General features: G+C 31.2%; 3 protein-coding genes across 9 annotated transcripts in view; 2 read left to right on the forward strand and 1 right to left on the reverse strand.

Annotated features, from left to right (window-relative positions):
- The window catches only part of LOC143193038 (breast cancer anti-estrogen resistance protein 3 homolog), a 262,731-nt gene extending 243,812 nt beyond the window's left edge, over positions 1 to 18,919 (forward strand). For all 6 annotated transcript variants that reach the window (XM_076398961.1, XM_076398960.1, XM_076398962.1 and 3 more), the window contains 9 exons: positions 2,675 to 2,839; positions 7,202 to 7,382; positions 9,255 to 9,477; positions 10,746 to 10,982; positions 11,043 to 11,320; positions 12,992 to 13,127; positions 13,183 to 13,440; positions 15,539 to 15,707; positions 15,760 to 18,919. In XM_076398961.1, coding sequence (XP_076255076.1) covers positions 2,675 to 2,839; positions 7,202 to 7,382; positions 9,255 to 9,477; positions 10,746 to 10,982; positions 11,043 to 11,320; positions 12,992 to 13,127; positions 13,183 to 13,440; positions 15,539 to 15,707; positions 15,760 to 16,293 — 2,181 coding nt within the window. In that variant the 3' untranslated portion in view covers positions 16,294 to 18,919. The remainder of the gene's footprint in view (positions 1 to 2,674; positions 2,840 to 7,201; positions 7,383 to 9,254; positions 9,478 to 10,745; positions 10,983 to 11,042; positions 11,321 to 12,991; positions 13,128 to 13,182; positions 13,441 to 15,538; positions 15,708 to 15,759) is intronic.
- A 187-nt stretch (positions 18,920 to 19,106) lies between these two features.
- On the reverse strand, positions 19,107 to 20,163 carry LOC143193041 (rRNA-processing protein UTP23 homolog). The gene is made up of 3 exons (XM_076398971.1): positions 19,975 to 20,163; positions 19,627 to 19,906; positions 19,107 to 19,561 (listed from the first exon to the last, which is right to left on the reverse strand). Exons 1-3 carry the CDS (start codon positions 20,092 to 20,094, stop codon positions 19,197 to 19,199), a joined length of 765 nt encoding a protein of 254 aa, XP_076255086.1. The 5' UTR covers positions 20,095 to 20,163; the 3' UTR covers positions 19,107 to 19,196.
- Positions 20,164 to 20,492: 329 nt separating this feature from the next.
- LOC143193045 (uncharacterized) lies at positions 20,493 to 23,261 on the forward strand. Of its 2 annotated transcripts, none has more exons than XM_076398976.1 (8): positions 20,493 to 20,627; positions 20,765 to 21,000; positions 21,118 to 21,337; positions 21,394 to 21,585; positions 21,637 to 21,813; positions 21,873 to 22,004; positions 22,279 to 22,477; positions 22,535 to 23,261. In XM_076398976.1, exons 2-8 carry the CDS (start codon positions 20,776 to 20,778, stop codon positions 22,746 to 22,748), a joined length of 1,359 nt encoding a protein of 452 aa, XP_076255091.1. In that variant the 5' UTR covers positions 20,493 to 20,627; positions 20,765 to 20,775; the 3' UTR covers positions 22,749 to 23,261. The 2 variants fall into 2 exon arrangements, with proteins under 2 accessions (XP_076255091.1, XP_076255092.1); XM_076398977.1 differs by having other exon boundaries at positions 21,127 to 21,337.
- Positions 23,262 to 23,604: the final 343 nt, after the last annotated feature.

Here is a 23,604-nt window from a genome sequence, read left to right on the forward strand (position 1 = left end):
TTCCATCTCGAAATACTTTAAATATCTTCATAATCGATAAAAAACTCCATTTGGTCGGAACGTATTGTCATCTTTTCAGGCACCGTCGGTTATATAAAGCGTCCCTCGGCTGAAAGCCCTACGAATTCAATAAGAATAATCGTGAAAAGCGTCGAGAGTCTGGAAAAATCGGCGAAATCACTGTCAGAGACCCGAGCCGGCGATTTGTCGAAGCGTATACGTCGACTCTTATGTAATCCTTCTATAAGCACCACTTTACAGTTTCAGAATTATTAAAGAAGCTCGGAGCGTAGGTAGTCTGGCTGATGGGGGAGCTGAAGTAGTTTCGTCGACAACTTTCAAAGTAACAAGACAGTTTAACAATGTGTGTTCAAACACACGGTTCGTATATAACTACGCCAACGCTTGTTATGAAATAAACCAATATAAAATGAGAATATCTATTTAGATCGTGAATCGAGTGTAAAGTTTTAAGGACATTCCGTTTGTTTCCCCAATTGCTGATCTTAATTATTTTTATTAAATAGGTTTTTTTATCACCTACAAGGTAGCTGTACAATACTTACTTATTCATATGGTATTCAGCCACTATTTGTTTTTAAAACAGCTGAAATTCTTCGCAGAAAAGATTCATAGAGTGTCCGAATATTTACTCACAAATACCGCTCCGAATCATCAACTCGTCGTTGTTTTTAGTCAAAAGTGAGCTCACGCGGCATCCACTTTGCACAGAGATTTCACTCATGCACTCATACCTATATATTCGTGAATGATACAATAGACGTTCAGTTGATATCTTTAGTTTTTCTCAAAATGCTATAATTCACAAACTAATGATCCGACAGCTATATCTAGCGATAACCTGTTATATAAATGGCTATTAGAGCATATATTTAAATATATGACATATTCATTATTTTCAGGCTCGTATTTTCTTGAAAACTTAGTTTAGTGATATTGTTTCTTTTTGAAAAACAGTTCGTCACAATGTGATTACAATTTAGTAAATAAAAGAATTTAGTAAATGCTCTGATACTATTAACATATAATTACGATTAACTAATGAAACCAATAATGTTAGTGTCTGAGTTGTTGAAAGCCAATTTTTGTCAAAAATTTTTTATTTGTCTTTTTAATTCGCCGCAAATTATATTTGACTAATAAAAATTAATTTTTGAATAATTAATGTACAATATTATGTTAGATAACAATAACAGATATAGATATAGATGCTACTGTATTATATTTAGGTACATCTTACATTGTATACATTATGTGAACTGTGAAGGGCATTTCAATAAATTACTTATTATTTCGCTACCATATATAAGATGTTAAGAAATAATTGAAAAGAACCATAAAATTAGCAAATAATGAACTTAGTCACTTCACCGATAATGTCTTATCACATTTCTTTATTAATTTTAGTATATATGTATGTTTATTAATAAAATCAGTCTGCACGACGTGTCCAGTTTGTTATGATAGTATTTGAAGTACTAAAATTATGTTGCGATTATACCACATACTAATACTTCATTAATATCACTGCTAATTATCGATTAAACAATAAACCTAATGATTTCATTGAGGTTCAAATATTTTATTTGATAATGATTTATTATTTGATAAGATGATTTCGCTGCAAAATATAATGTAATAATTTTGCCTGTTTTAATTGCTTTTATTATTTTTCTGAACATTTACGTTGTAATTTTTTTAATTTTCAATTTGTTTACTATAACTCTTACTTATTTTTACGTCAAATATCTAATACTGTACTCGTTTAACACCTTTTAGAAGATACTAAATCAAGGAGTAAACAATAATTAACAATTAACAGAGAAAGATGTAAAAGAAACTCTAAACATCTAATTAAGCACAAATTTACAAAGCAAGTATGATATATATAATTTATTGATTAAATATATAACACTAAAAAGAGAAAAATAAAATATTTTTAACAAAAGAATTGAACCGACCTCAAAAAATAAATAAAGAAGTCACTAAAAATTAAAAAATAATCAAACTTATTAAAATATGTGCATAATAATCGTTGCAATAAGTAAATAAAAATAAACACAAACATTATTTACATATCTAGTACACGTACTTTATATTTTACTATATACACACAATTTAGCTTAGTACCTACCTAAACCTATTTATCTATTTACAATATTATTTTAATTGTAATTGTCTGTGTTCGGCACCGACTTCAAAGTGATTAGTTGGTAGTAATCACTTTGAAGTCGGTGCCGAACCCAGACAATTATATTAATCTAGATTTGTTTGGTTGGTAATTTAATTTTTTGTATATGTCACAAAATTATATTATTATTTATATTACAATATATACAGCCGAACATAGAACCTCCTCCTTTTTCCAAGTCGGTTAAAAACTGCTATTAATCTTTAACTGTAAGTATTGCAAAATCTTCAGCAAATGTGAGTAAAAAATTAATCCCAATACACATCCTTGTTATCTTTTTCATCTTTTTCATCTTTTTTTTTTTATTGTAAAGTAGGCTTTCTCTTGTTTGACTCAAAATATTCTAGAAATGTATGAGTTTAATATTTCACTGTGTTGCCTCAATATTAAATAACTTAAATTTAGGCTATGCCTAATAGTATAAAATGTATTGAACTAGCTATAATTTTCTTTTTCTTGCAGGAACAAGTGGTGGACCTATCAACCGTCAATTCTGCCGATCTTCGAAAGTCACTGGAATGGGAACTATCACAAGATGGAAGAGACTTAAGGTCACACGCTTGGTACCACGGAGCAATTCCTCGTGCCAGAGCAGAGGAAATTGTTCGTGAGGATGGTGGATTCTTGGTATGTGAATATTGTTTTTTTTTATATATTCTACACACTAATGTTATTTATAATAATTCAATCAGTCCATAATTTGGCCCAAGATGATATAAGATGATATTTGTAACTAAATGTTTACTACCCTACTAAATAATATATTATTACTACTGATATTATTTCTATTTACTAAACATCTCATATGGCATTGAGTTACCTATTGTACTAGAAGTCATTAACAATAGTTATTTAGACAGATTTCTTAATTATTAATATATTGCTTTTTCAGGCATATAACATATGTCACTGACTTTTTTTAATTATTACTCTTAGTAGTTCTACAATCTGCCCAGAGGGCAATAAGTATTTGTTATGTTTATATTATATATACATAGCATGCAGAAAATCACTTCATTAAGTGATCTCATGTACAAAATACTATTTTAATTAATTATGGATGGTGTTAGACGTTTTAGTCTATGCACTTCACAGTCAATTCGCATTTTAAGCTGATTAGCGAGTACATTGGGATGCACTGACACTCTTTCGAAGTACTTCACACAAACACATTGAATTACACTCGTTAGTGGTTCTAGAGGAACATCGTGCTGTATCACTTTATTTGAAACATAGTACAGAGCATCAACAAAGGCACGCAACACTTTATTTTGGAAAGGGTTGTATGATGGATATATTAGACCATTACTTGATTCCATATGACCAAATAGGTTTGAGAATAGATTTATACAATAATATATTGTTATCTAATGATAACTTGTATTTACCTTTACTACATTTGGTAGAATTTAAGTCCAAGTTGTTCCTCTTCTTAAGTTAAGCGTCGATCTAGATGCATACCAATATATTTAGTATCCTTTGCTTGCAGGGGTTGACAATTACTGATGTAGACAGGTCACGTTCTTCTATGCAGCGTAAAAGTTATGTGACTGGATGTCACGGACTTGAAAATATTTATAGACTACTAATCGAGATCACATTAAGTTTGTTTCTGTCTCTTTTATTTTTACAGTTCTAGTTATTTTTGTAGAAATACCATATACAGTTATTAGTTTAGACATTCGTTAGTCTCATTAAATTATATTAATCATTAACAATTTTAAAAAATGATACACGTGTAAAATAGGTAATAATAGTCATTCTTAAAAACATATATTGCTTATATTTTTGTAACTTCGAAAGTATTGAATTTTGCTCATTCCCAAAAGGATAGTTTACGAGAGCTAGTGCTAGACAATAGTATACAAAAAATATCCTCAAAACTATTAATTTACAGTGTTTAAAATATAAAATTAATATCATTACCAAATAGTTAAGGAAAGTAAGTAGTAAGGGAGTAAAATTGGGAAGCCAATTGTCGAATTAAAAAAATTCTCAATGACTTGAAAATATTCCGGAAAAAACCTAAACTTTTTACATATATAAAAACCCGTCTTGAAACCACTTTAATCGTCTAATCTTTAAATAACCTTTAAAAAAATAATTGTACTTATTGTTTTCTTATCGGTTATTTAAGATGTTATAGATGTTCATTCTTTTTTTGCCAACTAACCTATTATTTTACGTTTATCGCGATAAGTATATTCATTCATTCGTCAATCAAGAACCTAGAATAATAGAATGAGTTTGGATTATCTCAGCAATCTAACGAAGAAATGTTTAGCAGGAATTTTATCTTTTAAGTGTTATTGTGCGAATTCGCTGTTACGGATGAAAGATCAATTTTAATTAGTATAATAAACAAGTATTTGCGAGCGGGAATTTTTTTTAAATCGGATTTAATATGACAAATTTCAAAATTAAAGATTAACTACTTCTAATTATATATATATATGTATTTATTTATTTATTTATTTATTTATTTATTTTTTAACACTAAGGGAATCATATGTTTATAATATCTAATAATGTAATAAGCCTGAAATTGTTTCCATATTAAAAGAATTTAGTAAATCGTCTAATGCTATGATATTATTACGATTAACTAGTTAAACCAAAAATGATAGTTTCTGAGTTGTTGAAAACCTATTCTTGTCAAACATATTCTCCTTTCTCATTTCTAATTCGCTGCAATTAGTATTTAAATAATTAAAATTAGTTTTCGAATAATCAATATGAAATATTACTAAAAATAATACTAACTTAATAAGCTTTTTAAGATTTTTTAATATTAAATCTTGTTTTTAGCATACTCCATTAGTTTCCATTAATTAAATTACTATAAGGTTATCAATATATACCAATCCTGGATCCTGAAGCATTTATTCTTCTACATTTTTCAACAAACCAATAAATATGAAAATGAATTCTTGTGTTATTATATCTATAAATATCTCGTGTACGTCTATTGTGAGAATCATGTTGTTGTATTAAAAATAAATAATCGTATTTAAATCAGTTGTAAAGTTATAATAATTTTTTTTTTCTAGTTATCGATAATGTATATAAGCTATGAGGTTGATAAATACCTAAATTAAAATTTTTATTTTACTTTATCTATATTACTATAACGGAAATAATATTAAATTGATGGTAAGAGGGTCACTATTAATATTTCGTGAATTGGCAATACTGTTGTCATGTGAGTCCATCTGACGGTTCAAAAAAAAAAGACTCGTGTCGATAGTGACGGTGCTGACGTCATGGCGTGGTGGTGACGAATCATGAATATATTCGTATGATCCCGAAAGTAAGCAGAAGTCGACTGTATGGGTGTTCCAAGATGAACCAAATCCAACAAAAGCTGTTCGCGCACGAAGAACTTCAAAGAAAATGGTACCCTGTTTCTTCGGGAAAACTGGTCATATTGCAACAGTGTCTCTAGAATATCGTAGAACAGTAAATTCTGATTCGTACACATCCATTTGTTTGCCAGAAGTCCTCGGTGAAATAAGGAAAACAAACAAGAGACGCCGGATTGTTCTTCATCATGACAATGGCTCAAACAAGAGACTACTTGAGCACTCAAAACATCGAATTGATGGGTCATCCGCCGTACAGCCCTAATTTGGCACCCATTGGGTACTTTTTACTTTAACTTCTTTTTTAACTTTAACTTTAACTTTTTACTTCTTGAAGAATAAACTGCGTGGTCAACTATTTTCATCGCCCGAAGAAGCTATTTAGCGTTCAATAATCATGTTTCGAAGATACCTCATTCGGAATAGAATAAATGCTTTGAAAATTGGTTTAAACGTATGCAAAAGTGTATCGATCATCGTGGCGAGTACTTTGAAAAACAATAAAAATATATTCGCGGCTTAACTTTTTTTTTTCCTATTCCCGAAATATAAATAGTGACCTTCGTATAGATGAAGCTGTCGACCTATTCTTATTCTCACACAAAAGAATTTCTTAATTGTAAACATCTCACTCGTACAGGTACAAACACACTGATATATCAGAACAGCTAAGGTTATATCTGCCACTCGATATAACATCTCCCTCCTAAAATGGTGGCACAGCAAAGACATTTGGGCCGTGTATCAGTTTCGAAATCGATTAGGAATGACAAGGAGGGATAAAAACATAAGTTTTGAATGTTCGTTAACATTAATGTTTTGTTTGTTTACTTAAAATATAAGCGATAGACAATACATCTCACCTAATGAATTCACCGATAATTAACAAACATAAACGAAATCCTTAACTGTAAACAAATGATTCGGTGTATCACAACCCAAACATAATTAGATCGATTTTTCAGGGCAGCCAATATCGTATCAGTTAAGCGATATGACAGATATTTATGTCACAACCATAATTATAAATTATAACAACCATAATATAGAATAAAGTATCAATCAATGGACATTTAACATTTAACTAGTCAGCAACGATGATCTGTCAATTTTCATAAAAATGAAATTACATAGAAGAACAAATATAACATTACTAATAGAAAATTACTAGCGTTGATGGATTTTATTCAAATTCAAAAGAATAGTTTTATTTTGAATTGTGTAAAATGTTTTTATATTTTATATCTTTAACTTTTTTCTAAAGAAGAATGGAGTTATATTTGTAACGTATTTTCTCAATCAAATTTTAATAAACTATTTAATTTCCGCACCCATTTTAAATAAAATAATAATCTTATTTATCGTTCATAAAGAATATTTTAAGATTAATAGGCATTGAAACTTCAATAGAAGAAGTTTTGACATTTAAAAACCTTGAAAAGACAATGAGAAACTTAGAAAATGGAAAAAGTCCATCAAAGAAAGATCTTATAGTTTCCATTTATGTTAAATGCGGTCAATATTTATCATTATTATCAATATTATGATGCATTACTAAGAAAACTTTAAATAAACTATATAAACGTTTTTATTTTGATGTAAATATTTAGGATTTACTTTATTTCAGGTGAGAGACTGCACATCTCAGCCAGGAAACTATGTACTGACATGTCGAACGAAGGGAACTGCCTTACATTTTGTTATAAATAAAACCTTTATTCAACCCGAAACCGTATACGAACGAGTGCAATATCAATTCGAAGATGAAGCCTTTGATACTGTTCAGGATTTGATTACGTTTTACGTAGGTAAGTGCAATGGTGTAATTAAAAATTCAAAGGATTCTCAGCTGAAGCATTATATAAACATGAAATGTGATATTTTAATTAATTCTCTAGTAAACAATAATGTAAGAGAAAATAATAGATGGAATAGATCCCTTGGTAGTGGTAAAATGTTTACAAACAAAAATAAAAAATCTCATAATTTCATAGATAATTAAAAATGTGTTCAGAAAATTGTTGCCGTATCAACTCTCAGTTTTAGTTCAATTTGGCTTTGACATGCAACAAAATTCTAATTTAAATGATATAATTAAAAAATAATACTGTTATCAAATATAATTTCTTTTAATATTATAGTAAATCTAATATATATATTATCAAAGGACTTACAACTACAATTAAGTACACAGTTATAATGGTTTGTAGGTTAGGTTTGTGTTTGATTATATTTACATTGAACTCTTTTCCATACCACCTATGAGTTAGAGTTCTAAGCGCGCTTATTAGTATCCCTTGGAGGCTTAATCCACCTAATTAACAACTGTATATCCAAGCAATATATTTTACTTCCATTAAAGAGTATATTTACCTTTACAGGTACAGTGTTTCCTTCTAAAGTCATTTTGATATCACTGGATTTCTCCTTCATTTGTTCTGTTAATACCTGTATACATATTTCATGATAAAACTAGATTTAACAACTGCATTAATGGCTCCTTAATGCTGTTGCCATATCTACAGAAGAGTTACTATTATTTCTCTCCAGTACAATAAGATTTCCTACAGTTTTCATATATTAATTATATACTCGCCTTTACTTGTTTCCTTTCTCATCACCCTTTCTTAGAAATTGGCAGTATTGAATGATATTATATTTAAAAAGTTTCATTCAAGTGAATAAGTATGCTGTTAATTTCCAATCTATCTAACATTTGTTTACAATTCCATCATAATAATGAAACCTAATTATTTGTTATTCCTACGTTTACATCTTTCTATCAACTCTAGATGTTTTAGTCCTATTCTGAAATATGTTTCATCTAGATACACAAATTGAAAAAAGCTTTTTGATTTTATTATATGCTTTTAAAAATTATATTGTTTTAAAAGCAATGTCTGTAAGTTCCATTAGACCTCTTCGATACTTGTCAGACTAACAGTTTTCAATAAAAACCGCAGCAAATTAATATTTAACAGTAAAAATGCTTACCTTCTCTAACGAATATTATGTCAAGAGGGGGCCTCCATTATCTCGTTCCTGTTCGAAGCAACTGATTATAGAGGCACTCTGCTCTGTCTGGACTCGGCATTTTAAAACAGAGTAATAATAAGGAGCGATTTGAAATTTATCAAAACAAGCAGAGCGTTAAGACAAGCGTTTGTCGGTTTCTAACCTCTTATAACTATTCTTTTAAAGAATTTTTGCATACATTTGACAACCGGACGGCTTTGACAGGCTCATTCGTTTAGGTGTTCGAACGTATCAGACAGCATTGTATCTCTGAATAGAATAAAATGCGAAACAAAATTTTTTCTGGTTCTAAAACGAATTTACAAATTGCGGTAGGCAATATATTAAACATATTGATGACGTATGTTCACAGCAACTTTGGAGAGACCATGTGTTGTTTTTTTGTATATAATCGAAACATTTAATTTTCCTCGGGTTTACCTGTAAATCTCAAGGACTTTAACCTCTTTAAATATACCTGATTTACTTTCCACCAGGTAAATCAATTATGTAGATATTGAATAAAACAATCCGAAAGCGGAAAGGAGAACGTTTACTATTTTAACATTTGAGAGCACTAATTCTAATAAGCTTATCTCTTAAAGAGGTAAAGTTCCACGATGGATAACGTTATCCGTTGGTGTTAAATATCTTATTTTTTTCAGGTTCTGGAAAGCCTATAACAATCGCCTCAGAAGCAAGAATTCAAACGCCGGTTAATCGCATGTATCCGTTATCTTTTTATGCGTCAAAATACCCTACTCCTCTCCCATCAAGCAGGTTATCGTCACCAGCAACGACCCCTGTCGGTACAATGCAATACCGACATAGTCCACTTCAGGGTTACAGGCCCAATTGTTCTCCAACAAGGCGTGATGGACCACCAAGGTAACACCATTAGGAAAAAGCCGAATATTTTACAACATAAAATATCTAGACATAATAAAATTATCATACACTATACTATATTTATTGAAAACAGATCAATTGAAAAGTCCCCGTGATGACATATAGATGGCGCTATTAGGATTAAATCCATATGTTTTTTAGTTAGCCCTAACCCTCAATAGATGCGTATATAAATTTGACAGCTATCGGATCATTAGTTTGTGAATTGTAGCATTTTGAGTGAAGCAACTTTTATTTTACTTTATACAACTTTATAACTTTATATTACTTTATAACTTTCAACTTTATAAAAAAATTCAGTTGAAGCAAAAACTTGGCTTGATGCCGAGTTTCCGGACACTGCCCCAGGAAAGTCAACCATCAAGCATTGGTATGCTAACTTTAGACGTGGTGAAATGAGCAACGAAAACGGTGAACGCAGTGGACAAAAGAGGTTGTTACCGACGTAAACATTAAAAAAATCCACAAAATGATTTTGAATGACCGTAAATTAAAATTGAATGAAATAGTAGACACTATAAAGATATCAACTGAATGTTTACATCATATCATTTACGAATATTTGAGTATGAAAAAGCTCTGTGTAAACTGGGTGCCGTGCGAGCTCAGTTTTGACCAAAAACAACGACGAGTAATAAACCCGAGTTTTTGCGTCAAAATGTAACAATGGATGAAATATGTTCAAACGGTCCAATAACGCTACGTAATAGTCGCTGTTGATGGTCCTTCCTTTTCAAGGTAGTCAATGAAAATTATTCCATGCACATCCCAAAATACAGACGCGATAACCTTGTCAGCCGACTGTTGCGTTTTTCCACGCTTTGGAGCGGGTTCATCACGTGCAGTCCACTCGAATGACTGTCGATTGGACTGGAGTGAAATGATGGATCCATGTTTCATCACATCTCGATGCAAAGACTCGGGTTTATTACACTTGATCCTCTTCAAACATTGCTCCGAATCATCAACTAGTGAGTGTCTGCTATTTCATTCAGTTTCAATTTGCGGTCATTCAAAATCATTTCGTATTAATGATCCGACAGCTGTCAAATTGATACACGCATCTTTTGAGGGTTAGGGCAAACTAAACTAAAAAACATGGATTTCATTCTAGTAGCAACATCTATGTGTCGGGCGGGGGACTTTTCAATTGAGCTGTTATGAGTGTCATCCCAAAATTAGTTTTTAATCTAGTGTCATTCATATATTGGATACAAAAGATAGGTATTCAATACTGTTTTTTACAGATTGCCATCTAAAAAACAACGATCGCAATCCCTTACGCCATCAGAGGTAAACCGAATGGCACAGGAAAAATGCAACAGCGCGGATGGCGTCATACAATCACCCCTAATGACACGATCGGTGGGATCGGAAAGCGTTAGCTCAGGGTTAAAATTTTCAACGCACTCTTTACCACGCACAATTCATAACACGAGACTCTCGATCTCCAACAGCGCCAATACTTTAGGAAGAAATTCGAGGTAAAACCAACACATGACAATTAAATAACAACCAAAGATCGTATCCGATTTCATTTGCAGGATAACGAGTGACCCCACGCTGTCACCATGCGCTGAGAGACGTTTCGGAACCGATGCTGCGGATTCTGGTATTGAATCGCCGCCACCTAAACCATCAAGAATGCCCTACCTCCCACGTACAGAATCTGTAGATTCCGCAGCGCTAGGATTTCCTGCTCACGATGGGTTACAGCGAGTAACGTCGTATCATGCTAGCGGATCAGATTCTGGTAACGGTTCGGGTGATTCCGCTTTAAGTTCGGCAGCCGGAGATACAAGCGATCTTCCAAAAGGAACTGGTAGGTAGAGTGTGCTCTGATCACTTTTTCGGTTTAAAAAATCACTTATTGAAAAAAATTGGTAGAATATAGATTAAACAAAATAGTTTCCATCATTTTCTATAGTTACTTGTACAAATGGTAACCGAAAGGCCATACATCTGAAGGGTGAAGGTATGGCAGAACTTCCTATTCGAACTGCAACAGTGTATCCTTCACAACTCTTGTAACAATAACCAAACAATGTCATGAAAAAGAATAACTTCGTCGTCTGTTACTCGTTATTGCTAATCTTTTTACAACATAACATACGTTGTTCAAAGTATTCCATTAACGTCGTTAAACGTCCGCAGTAATAATTTTACTCAGTTTTAACACCCGTTGTTGGCCCCTCCATATTCAGAGCAAGGATAGCTCTTCTGGACTAACCCATGACGTTTTCCTCTTAGGATTGTCCTAGTAGATCCACTTTTCATCGCCTAATACGATATAGAAAAATCTTTTTTACCTGGCAAGCAATGAAAACCATGATATTGAAGTAATCGAAATGCCATTCAAACAATGAGTCAATTCGTGTTTTCCCTCCATTTAGATATTCAGACAGTTTTAAATCATCAGTTACCAAGATGTCTAGAAGCTCTTGGAGAGTTTGGACTAACATTTCGTCCAATACGTCCCGCAATTCATTAACTTCGAATTTTTTTAGACCTCCAGTCCGCTCTTGTTCATTAATATCAAAGTCGCCACTTTTAAATCGATGAAACCAAAACCGCGCGTGATCTGATCTAAAACATTTGAGTCATGGCTTCGAAAATTGAAAAGAAGTGAATTAATTCCGAAATTTATTACACCCTAAGCGCAAAAAATCACGGTTATCACCTGGCGAAGCCGGCGAATCGACTCCAATTCCAAATTGTGTTGGCCGCAAGACAATGCTCTGTGTTTGGTGGTACCAGAGTAGCGTGGTGTTTTACGAACTGTTGAAACCTGGTGAAAATATAGTGAGTTAACTAAATTTACAGTGATCGCTACCGACAACAAATGATCAAATCGAACCATGCACCGAATAAAGGTCCAGAATGTGTCCGAAGACACGATAAAGCGATTTAATAGCACATTAACGCGCCGTGTCATAAAGAAAAACCTATCAATGAAGCGTTAAAAACACTTAGAACTTTTTGCATCAAAGACACACGCACTTGCAGAGCAGCACTTCGCCAATTTCGAAGAAACCGGCTTGGTGGCGCAATGGTAAAGGCGACAGAACGGTCCATCTACTTCTGCGATAGTCGTGGATTCGACTCCTGCTGGGGCATCGTCGTAAATATATATTTGTGATTGTCCTAGGCAAGAGTGGAAAATCCGACAACGAAAATGATCCCAGTTACGCCAGTAACCAGGCTGGGTAAGGCCGGATGTCTGCTGGGATCCCACGTTAAACTGTAAATCCTGTCCAGATAAACCCCTAGTTGATAAAAGGAGACCTTTTAATATTGGCAATATGGACAGGATAAATAGAATTAAATGGCCAATACTTTAAACCAATAAATTTTTCAAAAATACAAGAAAGTAAATTTTATATTCTACTATTGACGAGTAGACACTATGTACCGCACAAACGACTTAGTACTGCCAGTTGTTAATAAATTATTATTTTAACTAAATTATTATTTTTAATTACTTCTGCTTTAGGTGTGATAATAAAAAATCCTCGATATAGTATGGTCAATTCGGACTCTTCCACAACACTGAAAAATTTCGATTGTACAGAAGCCGAAGAAAAATTATTACAAATGTTAGACATGGATACTGTTAAAATGGAGAGTCGGTAAGTGCAAGGCCCCTGTTTTCTAGATATTATTTACAACGTGCATCACTCATAGATTTGATCTGGAAAACTTCCACACGCTTCTTCTTCCCGTCAACGAGAATAAACCATTAGACGCACAAGCATTAAGGAGTATCAAGTCCACGGTCAGAGAGTCGGGATCTAGAATCTTGGCGAACCATTTAACAAAGACCGATCTGGAATTGATATTCGGTCAGTTCGATCCAGAATTGCGCGAGTTTAATCTTACTAGTGGGATCGAGTTGTGTACGCTACCTCACGGAACCCAGCTGAGGCTTGATCTCATTGAAAGGTAAGCATATTTGAGGTGCGAAACCATATGACCGTCACTATAATCATGGAGCAATATAGAGAAAATGCAACAGGAGTCTCTAGAGAAAAGTTTTGCTACGTTCAATATCTAGATTGGGTTATATACCTAGGTATGCAAGAAAATATCAATATTTTTCAATATTTTTTCAAAATAAATTAAATATAATTTTTAATAAAACTCTAAATTGTCAAATCAAAACTACCAGTACTCTTTAAAATATTTAGAAAAAAATATACATATTTTTTAAGCTAATATTTCTAATAATTATAATATTGCTAATATTTTTTTTTAAATATCGATATTTTTTATACTTGTTACAAAAAATACATCGATATTTTTTTCGGTGGCCCACATCCCTATAATCACCCCTTCAAGTAACTTGATTGGACAGTTTAAATATCAGTAAAGACATTTGATTGGGTTTTGTGAAGGTTTGACTCAGAGATGCACCACGTAACAGCGCTGACATCACTTTCAAATGACCAGTGAAACTTAAATAAAAAACAATCAATTTCTGAAAAAAAAAACAAAATTCAGTATTATCTACAAAAATATATATATCCATAAAATAAATATATGTATATGTAAATATAAGAATATATAAAATCATATACAAGAAAGAACTTGCATGGCAAATATCATTCAAAATGGTCTCTTCCGCCTTTTTTAATTTTCATATTCTTAGTGCCATCAATTTAATAGAATCTATTAGAGTTCTGGCTTCTTGTTTTTGTACTGAAAGCAAACTTTTAATCTTTTCTTGTTAAAATTCTATTTACTATTTTAATCGAGCATTTGGGGCACGTTATTATTTTTAATATTTTATCTTTAATTTTATTTTTAATCTTTTATCATTATAAACTATGCAATTAACAGGTTTTAAATTTGTTTTTTACGATGTTGACAAAAAATATTATACTATCGACGTGGTAAAATCGTAGGATAAAATAAAAGATCAAACTAACCTAAACTAAACTAACTCAAAGACCTACTAACAGAACAATAAAACAATCTTGTTCGGATCCGACCCATGGTCTCAACTTGTCGGTATACTGAATTACTTATAATTATAATATTATATTAATTATAATTGAATGCAAATAAAAATTACAATTAATTTCTTTACTATTACGGTACAGCGTAAAATTTTGTTTGTTCGTTTAGGAACATCTGGGACCGAAGGTATAGGGCATACATTATCTAAATCTTCCTCATGTTCATGTTCCTCATGTTCTTCATGTTCATCCTTTTTTGCAATTTCCTAAAGGCGAATGATGAAAAAAATAAACCTAAGATGAGCCTTTTAAATAATTTTTCAAACTTACTTGTTGAAAGATATTGTATATTCCTGAATGCATGACCTGCAATAGACCCAAAAAAATTCAAACTATCTTGGTTAAGTAACTTTAAGATTAACAAGTCAATTAAAAAGTCCCCAGCCTGACACATAGATGGCGCTACTAGAATTAAATCCATATATTTTTTACTTAGCGCTAAGCATAAAAAGATGCGTATATAAATTTTACAGCCATATGATCATTAGTTTAGAATAATTTTCATTGACTACCTTGAAAAAGGAAGAACCATCAACAGCGACTATTACATAGCGTTATTGGGCCGTTTGAAGGACGAAATCGCCCGAAAAACGGCCACATTTGAAGAAAAAGAAAGTGCTGCTTCACCAAGACAATGCACGCTGTCACAAGTCAGTGAAAACGATGGCAAAAATCCTGACTTGACCTGTTATATTTATTCGGCAGCACATTAACAAATCTGGGTACACAACACTTCCTCAATCGAGAATACACTTATACCAAACACACCTGCGTAAAACACATTGAAAATGGCGCCCAAAACAAATATACAACAAACGCACCATAGAAACGAAATGAATCAATCAAAAGCCTTCTAGGCTCTTACCATAGGGATTAAAACAAGTAATAAGTTCAAAGTAGTGAGATCTAGATATTGGACGAAATATTTCTCCAAAATTGCCCAAGTAGATAAAGATACTCTAATTTAATATCAACTTTTTATACCACCAATAGATGATTGCAACGATTTTGTTTTATTTCAGAACTGAATGTCTAAAATTATTAGTAGCAGTAACAATACTTACATGTGCTGATGATATTGAAAGAACTGAAACTTTGAACAAATGGATAGAAATAGCAATCGATACGAAAACAGCGCTAGGAAATCTTTTTGGATTCTGTGGAATTATGTTAGGGCTTTGCTTGCCCCAGGTAAATATTTATATAATTAGTATGATTCAATACAATAAAGAGTTTATTTCAGATAGAGAAACTAGATAGTACATGGCACATGCTCCGACAAAAATATACCGACGCAGCCTTTAATTTTGAAGCCAAACTACGACCAACTCTAAAGAATATGAACAGTTGCTCAAATCCTCAAGCTCCCAACACTACTATACCACATTTACTTCCGCTAATTCTGCTATTAGAGCGAGATGAGCAAACATTTCTTAACATTTCGAACCAATCTCCCATAGCTCAAAGCTGTCTAAGTCTTTGGGAGTCAAACACTCAGGATTTCGGATTAAGTACTTTATTCAATCATCTGCAAGCTTCCAGAAAATATATGGATCTGCATCATATGTATCAGAGAAACTCGGAAATCGTTTTAGGGGAAGCTCGTATGGATGAACTAACTTTAGATATGTTTAGAACGGAGTTCCATCTAAAATTTCTATGGGGTAGTAGAGGAGCTTTTGCCAGCGCCCAAGAAAGGCATAGTAGATTTGAACAAGTCTTAACTGTAATGGCTGAAAAATATTGTAACATAAAGAGTGACCCCGAAGGACAGTAGATACTATTTTTATGGATAATAAAAGGACCAGGTGGGATCTCTCTATGGCATAACAATTTAAATATGAGTCTTTTTAGCCGAAAGTTAAATCAGCGCTCTTAAATACTCTGAAATGAACGCAGAAAGTGGTTAATTCAATAATGAGAAAATCAGCTTACAAAAATGTGTAAATAACTGTATCATTTACACAGAATACCAGATATATGAAGTTAAAAGATACTATTTTGAAACTACAAAAAAATCGATTCAAGTTATTACTAAAAAGGAAATAAATTAAAAGATATATAAATAGTTCCTATTTCGACCTGATCTAAATATGTGAAGTTATTTTAGTGATGCTTAAATGTCTACCATTAATATTACAAAAATTCTAAATTATCCATCATCAGATATACAAAACTAACTGCATAATTCAGAAAATTATTGTTTTCTATTAATTTTATCTCCATTGTCATCTAAGTTGTCAATAAAAACAAATGAAGGTACGTAACTATGAAACTCAAAAGTAGAGCTACTATAAACGTATATATATATATACATATAAATGTTGGTAATAATCGAAAATCCTACATTTTAAATAGTGTTTATACTTGCTGTACATAAAATATAAAGCAATAAACATAATGCTAAGTAAATACAATTATTGACTACAAAGAACATAGATATTCTAAAATAAAGAGCGCTTCTTTTAAGCCGAAATATTTTTCATTAAACTGGAACAAGTTACATTAAGCACTACAATGGCCTAAAGCTTGCCTATGGCAGCTCAGTACGTTTATATATTAAACAATTATACACGGCGTCTGACATTTTTAAACCTCAGCGAGTGAGTCAATTTAAGGACAATTAGTTTTAATTAATTTGCTATTTTTTAAGCACTGCCGTTGATAAAGAATAAAGTAAATGGTCTACAGACTGCACTGCCATAATATCGAAATAATTAGTGCATAGCTTATACAAATCCAATTCTGTTTTTATCAACACATCAAATAATAAGAGGAATCATTAGTGCTATTTATTAAACTACCATTTGCCGCTAAGTATCTTACGCTTTTCTGTCAACTTTTTTATTGTAACATCATATTACACTTCATTTATAAAATGTTAATCATTGTCATATCATTAAAATCACTAATTATTGATTGTCCTTGTTGTATATCGGTCATTTAACTATCAAAATAAAACAGAAACAGATAATATCAATTTTCTGATTATTAAGAAATAGGTAGTACATTGAAACTAATCAAAAATAAATTTTTACCTTTAACAAAAAATTTTTAAACAAATATTATTTATTTTTTATTTTTGTTTATTATTTTTTGAGCGATATAATGTAAATTACATTTTTAAGAATCAATGATTCAGTTCGTACATATCACATGTGCATCAAAATAAGCTAAGTTTGAAAATGCTCAAAAGTGGGAAGTGTTAAATATTCAGCTAGTTTATCTTCAGTTTCTTAACGAAGCGTTTACTTAACATTTCCCAAATTGAAACACCATTATCTCGAGCTTTTTAATCGTAAAAAAAGCGTGTAAAAAGCTTTAACGTTGTAACTATTAGTCATTAGATTTTTATCAAAGGTGCTCATTTATTTATTGTAAAAACTATGGCGTAATGAGAAGCTATTTAACATTTAATCAAACAATTTTAGACAGCTATATACCGTACAGTTTCCTTTATCTTCAATTTTTGACAATACGACAGAAAGACTGCAGTTCTAATGCTATATGGTTTGAAATGCTATTTTATTAGATTATTGCTTTAATAATCTTATTTTTATAAAATGGTATATCAAGCTTTGCTTAAGCAAAAATATGGCATTAAAATTTTTAAAAGTAATGGATTAGGTACAAATATATATAATTGATATAATAATAATGAAACGAACATCCTATTTTCTTGTATCATATGGGCTATTAACAAACAGTTGAACCTATTGAAACAACTTAAGAATTTCCTTTTAATTTAATGTTTATTTAAACTATTTGTGAGGTGCACATAAATTGAAGATCAAAACATTATTATATCTAAAAGAAACTTTTTATTATTACTTTTCCCTTAATAATTAAGTAATAATAAAAAGTTTTACTTGTTGGTGATGGCAGAAATCATTCTATTATATTTAAATCATGAATTACTACAATGCATAAACCAGTAGAAATAGATTAAAGGGTTTGAACCAGATCTTATAATATTTGCATATTATGTTGATTAAAAAACTATAAAAGCAAATTTAGAAAGTAGCAGAAAATTGTTTTCAAAAACTGATTTAATGAAATCCATTCATAGTATCCCTTTACTTACATTAAAAATATTAAAGTACTATTGCTTACGATTGACTGAATTGTGATTTTTGGTATAATTTACCGTTTACATGATTTTTTATGTGATGTTATTGTACATGAAACATATAACAAAATGTATTTAGATATATGTATATTATATTAATATATTATAAATATTATGTAATAGTTTTAATAATTTATTAACGGGTCTATTATAAACTAGAAGCTGTAGGGTAAAAAGCAGTTCTTAGGGATATAAAACTGTAATTAACCTGTATAGAGTAGAATAGAAATACCTACAATGTAACCAGTGTTGAATAAACAGTGAAAAAATTAAATATGCATTTTGTATTGGAAATATTTTAATTAATCTAACTTAAACTTTAATGTGAAATTTAAAGAGATTTATTTTGTAAGATGATATAGAATATTACAGGACAATTTAATGACATTTAAATATATTCAGAAATTAAATTAATAATAAAAAACCTTTCAGTTCAATTATCGCACTGTAATTAAACAAAGTTTAATATATTAACATATTTATTAGTAGAATATTCTCATATATAATCATAACCATTTATTATATAATAAAAAATATTAAAACAATAGATATTAACAGTTTGGCAGAGCAGTTTTATTTTTATACAATTCTTCTTTAACATGCTCTGGTAATCTAACTCTTTTTCTTTTCATCTTTTCCAGTTCTGTTGATGCAACCTTTTTTTGTAAAGAACAATTTTGAACAGCTTGTGGTTTTTTCTTTTTCTTGCATGATAAAGGATTTGGTCCTTTCCGTTTTCTCTTTTTTGACTTTACTTTGTCTTCTTTGATTAGACCACTTTTTTCTTTCATTTTCTCTATTTGTTCTACATTATTCTGTAAAACACCACTAATTTTTTCATTGGCTTTCTTCATTGATATTTCAGAAGGTTTCTCTAAAACTGGTGTTTTTGAATGCAAATACATCAATGGTACACCTGTAATAAGTAAATTTAAATAACTTATGAATACAAAAAAGTGTATACCTTGTAGGTTTATATACCTTCCATATTTCGAATATTTTCCTGTAAATCTCTATCCTGCGTACATATTATATAATGGCTCAAATTTCCTATTTTTACCATCGAGCGCAAACAATTTGCCGCCGTAATTGGGTTTCCTTCATGACCACACTTATGCAGGAGATATTTTTTTAAAATAATTAGAGCACCATTCAGTTTTGGTCCAAGTTTTTCCATTTCAATAATAGCACATTGTGTTGTAATTAATTTTATCTCGCCTTGTAAATATTTTGGAACATCATTCGCAATATTAACTTTGTTCTAAAAAAGGTTTTATCAAAATATTATATTAGCATTAATTACTTACATATATAGCATATATATTATACATTTAAAGCAGCTAAGCAAAATGTGCCATCAGCTAATAGTTGATATGGTTGTCTAAAACCGAAATTATTTATATAAAACCCTAGGTTTTTATTAACTTTTTTATAACGCTTAATCTTCATTACTGCAGAATTAAAATATACAAATATACGGATCTTAAATTTTTGTGGTTATAATTTTTTTCTAGGGTTATAACATGAATCTTCCTCTCTATTTTCATTTTTAAATTTAAAAAAAAAAGAAAAAAACTAAGAAAATAACGATATTCCATAAATATTTTAAAATAAAGAAATATTTTTAATAAACTTTTAAAATTAAGTATAAATTTTAAAGATTTATTGAAAATAATTAAAATGTTTTTTATAATATTTAAGAAATATATTTACTTTTTCAAAAAATATTGAAAATATCAGCTAATAAAATATTGATAGATATTAGATAATTAATATCGATTTTTTTTCAAAAATTATTGATCTAACAGTATTATACAACCGATTGTCGATAATAATAAGTTCTGTTTTATCAGTTAAAAAATCAATGCTAACCTCACAGCTAACCTAAAAAAAAATTGTCGAATAGTTCCCCTAATATTTGTTTGAGAAAAAGTTTTTTTAAGAAGTTAGAAATACCGAGTAGGAACGATTTATTCTTGAAGGTATGATTTCAGATATATAGCATTTTTAATATCGCTAGATAAGTAATTTTTCAAGGTGACCCAAAAAATATTAGCTATACAACTTTATTGTTTTGTGTATATTTTTTGTTAGTTTTATGTCAAAATTTTTATTCTAGGTAGTTAAATAATGTCCACTACGTTTGCAAGAACAAATAGTCCAAGGCAACCTCCAAATCCTCAACAAATTCAAAAATTATTAGATGAAAATGGCCATCTTATACAAACAATTCAAGAGTATCAAAGCAAAGGAAAGGCTCAAGAAGTTATGCAATATCAAACTCAGTTACATAGAAATTTAGTGTTTTTAGCAACAATTGCTGATAATGCTCAAAATGTGAATTCATTATTACCGGTAACTTTCATTAAACATATTGTTTTAGTTAGATAATTAAATATTGTGCTGACTAATGTACATTAGTTATACTATGGTTTATATAATTGTTGATGAAAGAGCTGAAACAACTTGCAGATGATTCAGCCTCCTGGTCCAGGTGGGCCTCCTCCTGGTCAGCCTGGAGGTCCTCCTCCTCCACAAACTCCACATGGTCCACCCCAACCACCTGCTCAAGATCAACAACACATGAATAACTATAATCACCAACAACAGCCACCACCCCCTGGACCTTATCGTCAACCTCCTGGCCCACCACAACCTGGTAGACCAAATACTGGTGTGCCACCAGGTCCAGGTTCGAAAATTAATAATAAACATTTATTGAATCCATGTATTTAATTTATCTTTTAGCTCCACATCCTGGTTACCCTCAAAGGGGATATCAGCAAGGTCAATATCCTAATCAGTATCCCCCACAAGGGCAAGGCTACCCTCAGGGACAATATCCGCCACCTAACCAGCCACCAGGTTATCCACCTAATACTCAAAATAACTATGGACAACCTCCTCCAACAACTGCTCATAATTCTTATCAACAACCAGGTTTATTTTATTTTAAGTGTTAAAAACATCTTTATTTATATTATTCCTTAGGTTATGGGACTCCTCCTCCAACTTCTGGTGCTCCACCACAAGGTCCACCAAGTGGACCTTATCCTCCTCCCAGTGGACCTCCTCCACAAAACCAGTCTGGACCATATGGTGCTCCTCCAAATGGTCCAACACCATATTCTGGTGCACCACCACCTCAAAACTATCCTCCACCTCAAGGTAAGTAACAAGAACAAACAAATTCTTAAATATGCATAATATGTTTGGTTTAATATTAGGAAATTATCCACCAAACCAACAAGGATATGCACCGCCACCACCACAAAGTGGTCAACAAGGTCCTCCTCCACCTCAGGGGCCTCAACCAGGATCTTATGGCCCTCCACCAAGTCAGGCACCCCCAAATCAAGGTAGTAATAGTTATTTAAAAAGGTTATGTCCTTTGTATTTTACTAGTTTTTACTATATTTGTCAAAGGACTATTATAACTGCAGAGCACTTTCAGAGATTTTTACTTTTAAAATCAACAGGAGAATAATCTGCGTGTGATTTATACTTTTTTTTTTATTTATTGGATCTATTGTAATCTATTAGTGAAAGTAGACCATTTTTGTCCTCGCCAATGGGGCAGGGTGAAAATTGCATAATCACATTAGTTATATATAATTATTATATATATTTCAGCACCACCTCCACAAAATTATAGCCAAAATAATACCCAATCACCCCCATTTTCTGCTCCACCTACAAATAATCCAAGCCCAGCCGTTAGTACAGCGTCTCCACCATCAGGTCCAGGTGGTCCAGCTCCACCACCGACTTCTCAGCCTTATCCATCACAACCACCTTATAATCCAAGTTCTCAGTCAAATCCTAATACAGGGTAAGTTCTATATTAATGTATAATTTAACTTACACTATTTTATGAATTGTATTCTAGTTACACCCCACCACCAAATCAATATCCTCCCTATGGACCTCCAACAAGTTCAACTTATCCACCACAGCCAAATTACCCACCTCAGCCTCAATATGGTCAGCAGGGCCCCCAGGGATATCAGTACCCAAGACCACCAGCTGGTCAAGGACCACCAGGACCGCCGCCACAGGGCCAATATGGATATAATTATCCACCTCAGCCCAATCCTCAATAGATGACGTTAATTTCAGAATTCGAGTGATTCAGCTTTTAGGTGGAGAAATATTTACTCCCATTTAAACTAACTCAAGAAAACAAATGGTATTAAAATATATTATTATATAAAATATATTGAATATCGAGTATTTATGGATATAACGTTTATTCCATATTGATGTTAAGTGTCAAATTTTATCGTTGTGAAGAAAAATCTGTTTTACCCTTGAAAGGAAACTTGTTTGAAGCTCTAGGAATGATGTTTTCTTATGTGCATTACAAGCAACACAATTATTACTCATTAAATACAACGAAAAAATCACTGATAATATTTTATATTAGAGTGAAAATGTATACTTGTATCCTTGTTCTGAGATGTTTAATATCATATAATATACCGTATATCTTAAGGGTATAATAAATATATCCATATATGTTTATCTTAGGTTAGTATTACATTAATGGAACTACTTAATATATTAGGATCTAAATAAAAATCTAATTTTTGTGAAATAAAAGACATTTTACTACAGTTTTATTTCTTATATTATTCGGGGGATTTTCAAAAGGATGTCATATATATTCAGTAAATCACACAACTATATGAAACTATGTAAAAACATACGTACACGATTATTGGAGAATAAAAATAAGTGATATTATGGTGAGGATTTTCTTTAAAATAATTATTTGAACACTTACTATTCGATTATTCACTCACATTATAATTAATCTTTACTAAATAATTTAAAAAATAATATACCATATGGCTTACTTTTTCTTGTTTGTTTTAATTAGTTTTTGTTTTCCTTTTTAAGAAATGGATTCGATTTTCTTATTACCATGATTATTCGTTTATTTAATGTTGGCACAAT

This window comes from Rhynchophorus ferrugineus, unplaced genomic scaffold, assembly GCF_030347505.1.
Source record: "Rhynchophorus ferrugineus isolate W39M unplaced genomic scaffold, kcgeb_rfMv2 rfM3, whole genome shotgun sequence".
Lineage (NCBI taxonomy): Eukaryota > Metazoa > Arthropoda > Insecta > Coleoptera > Curculionidae > Rhynchophorus > Rhynchophorus ferrugineus.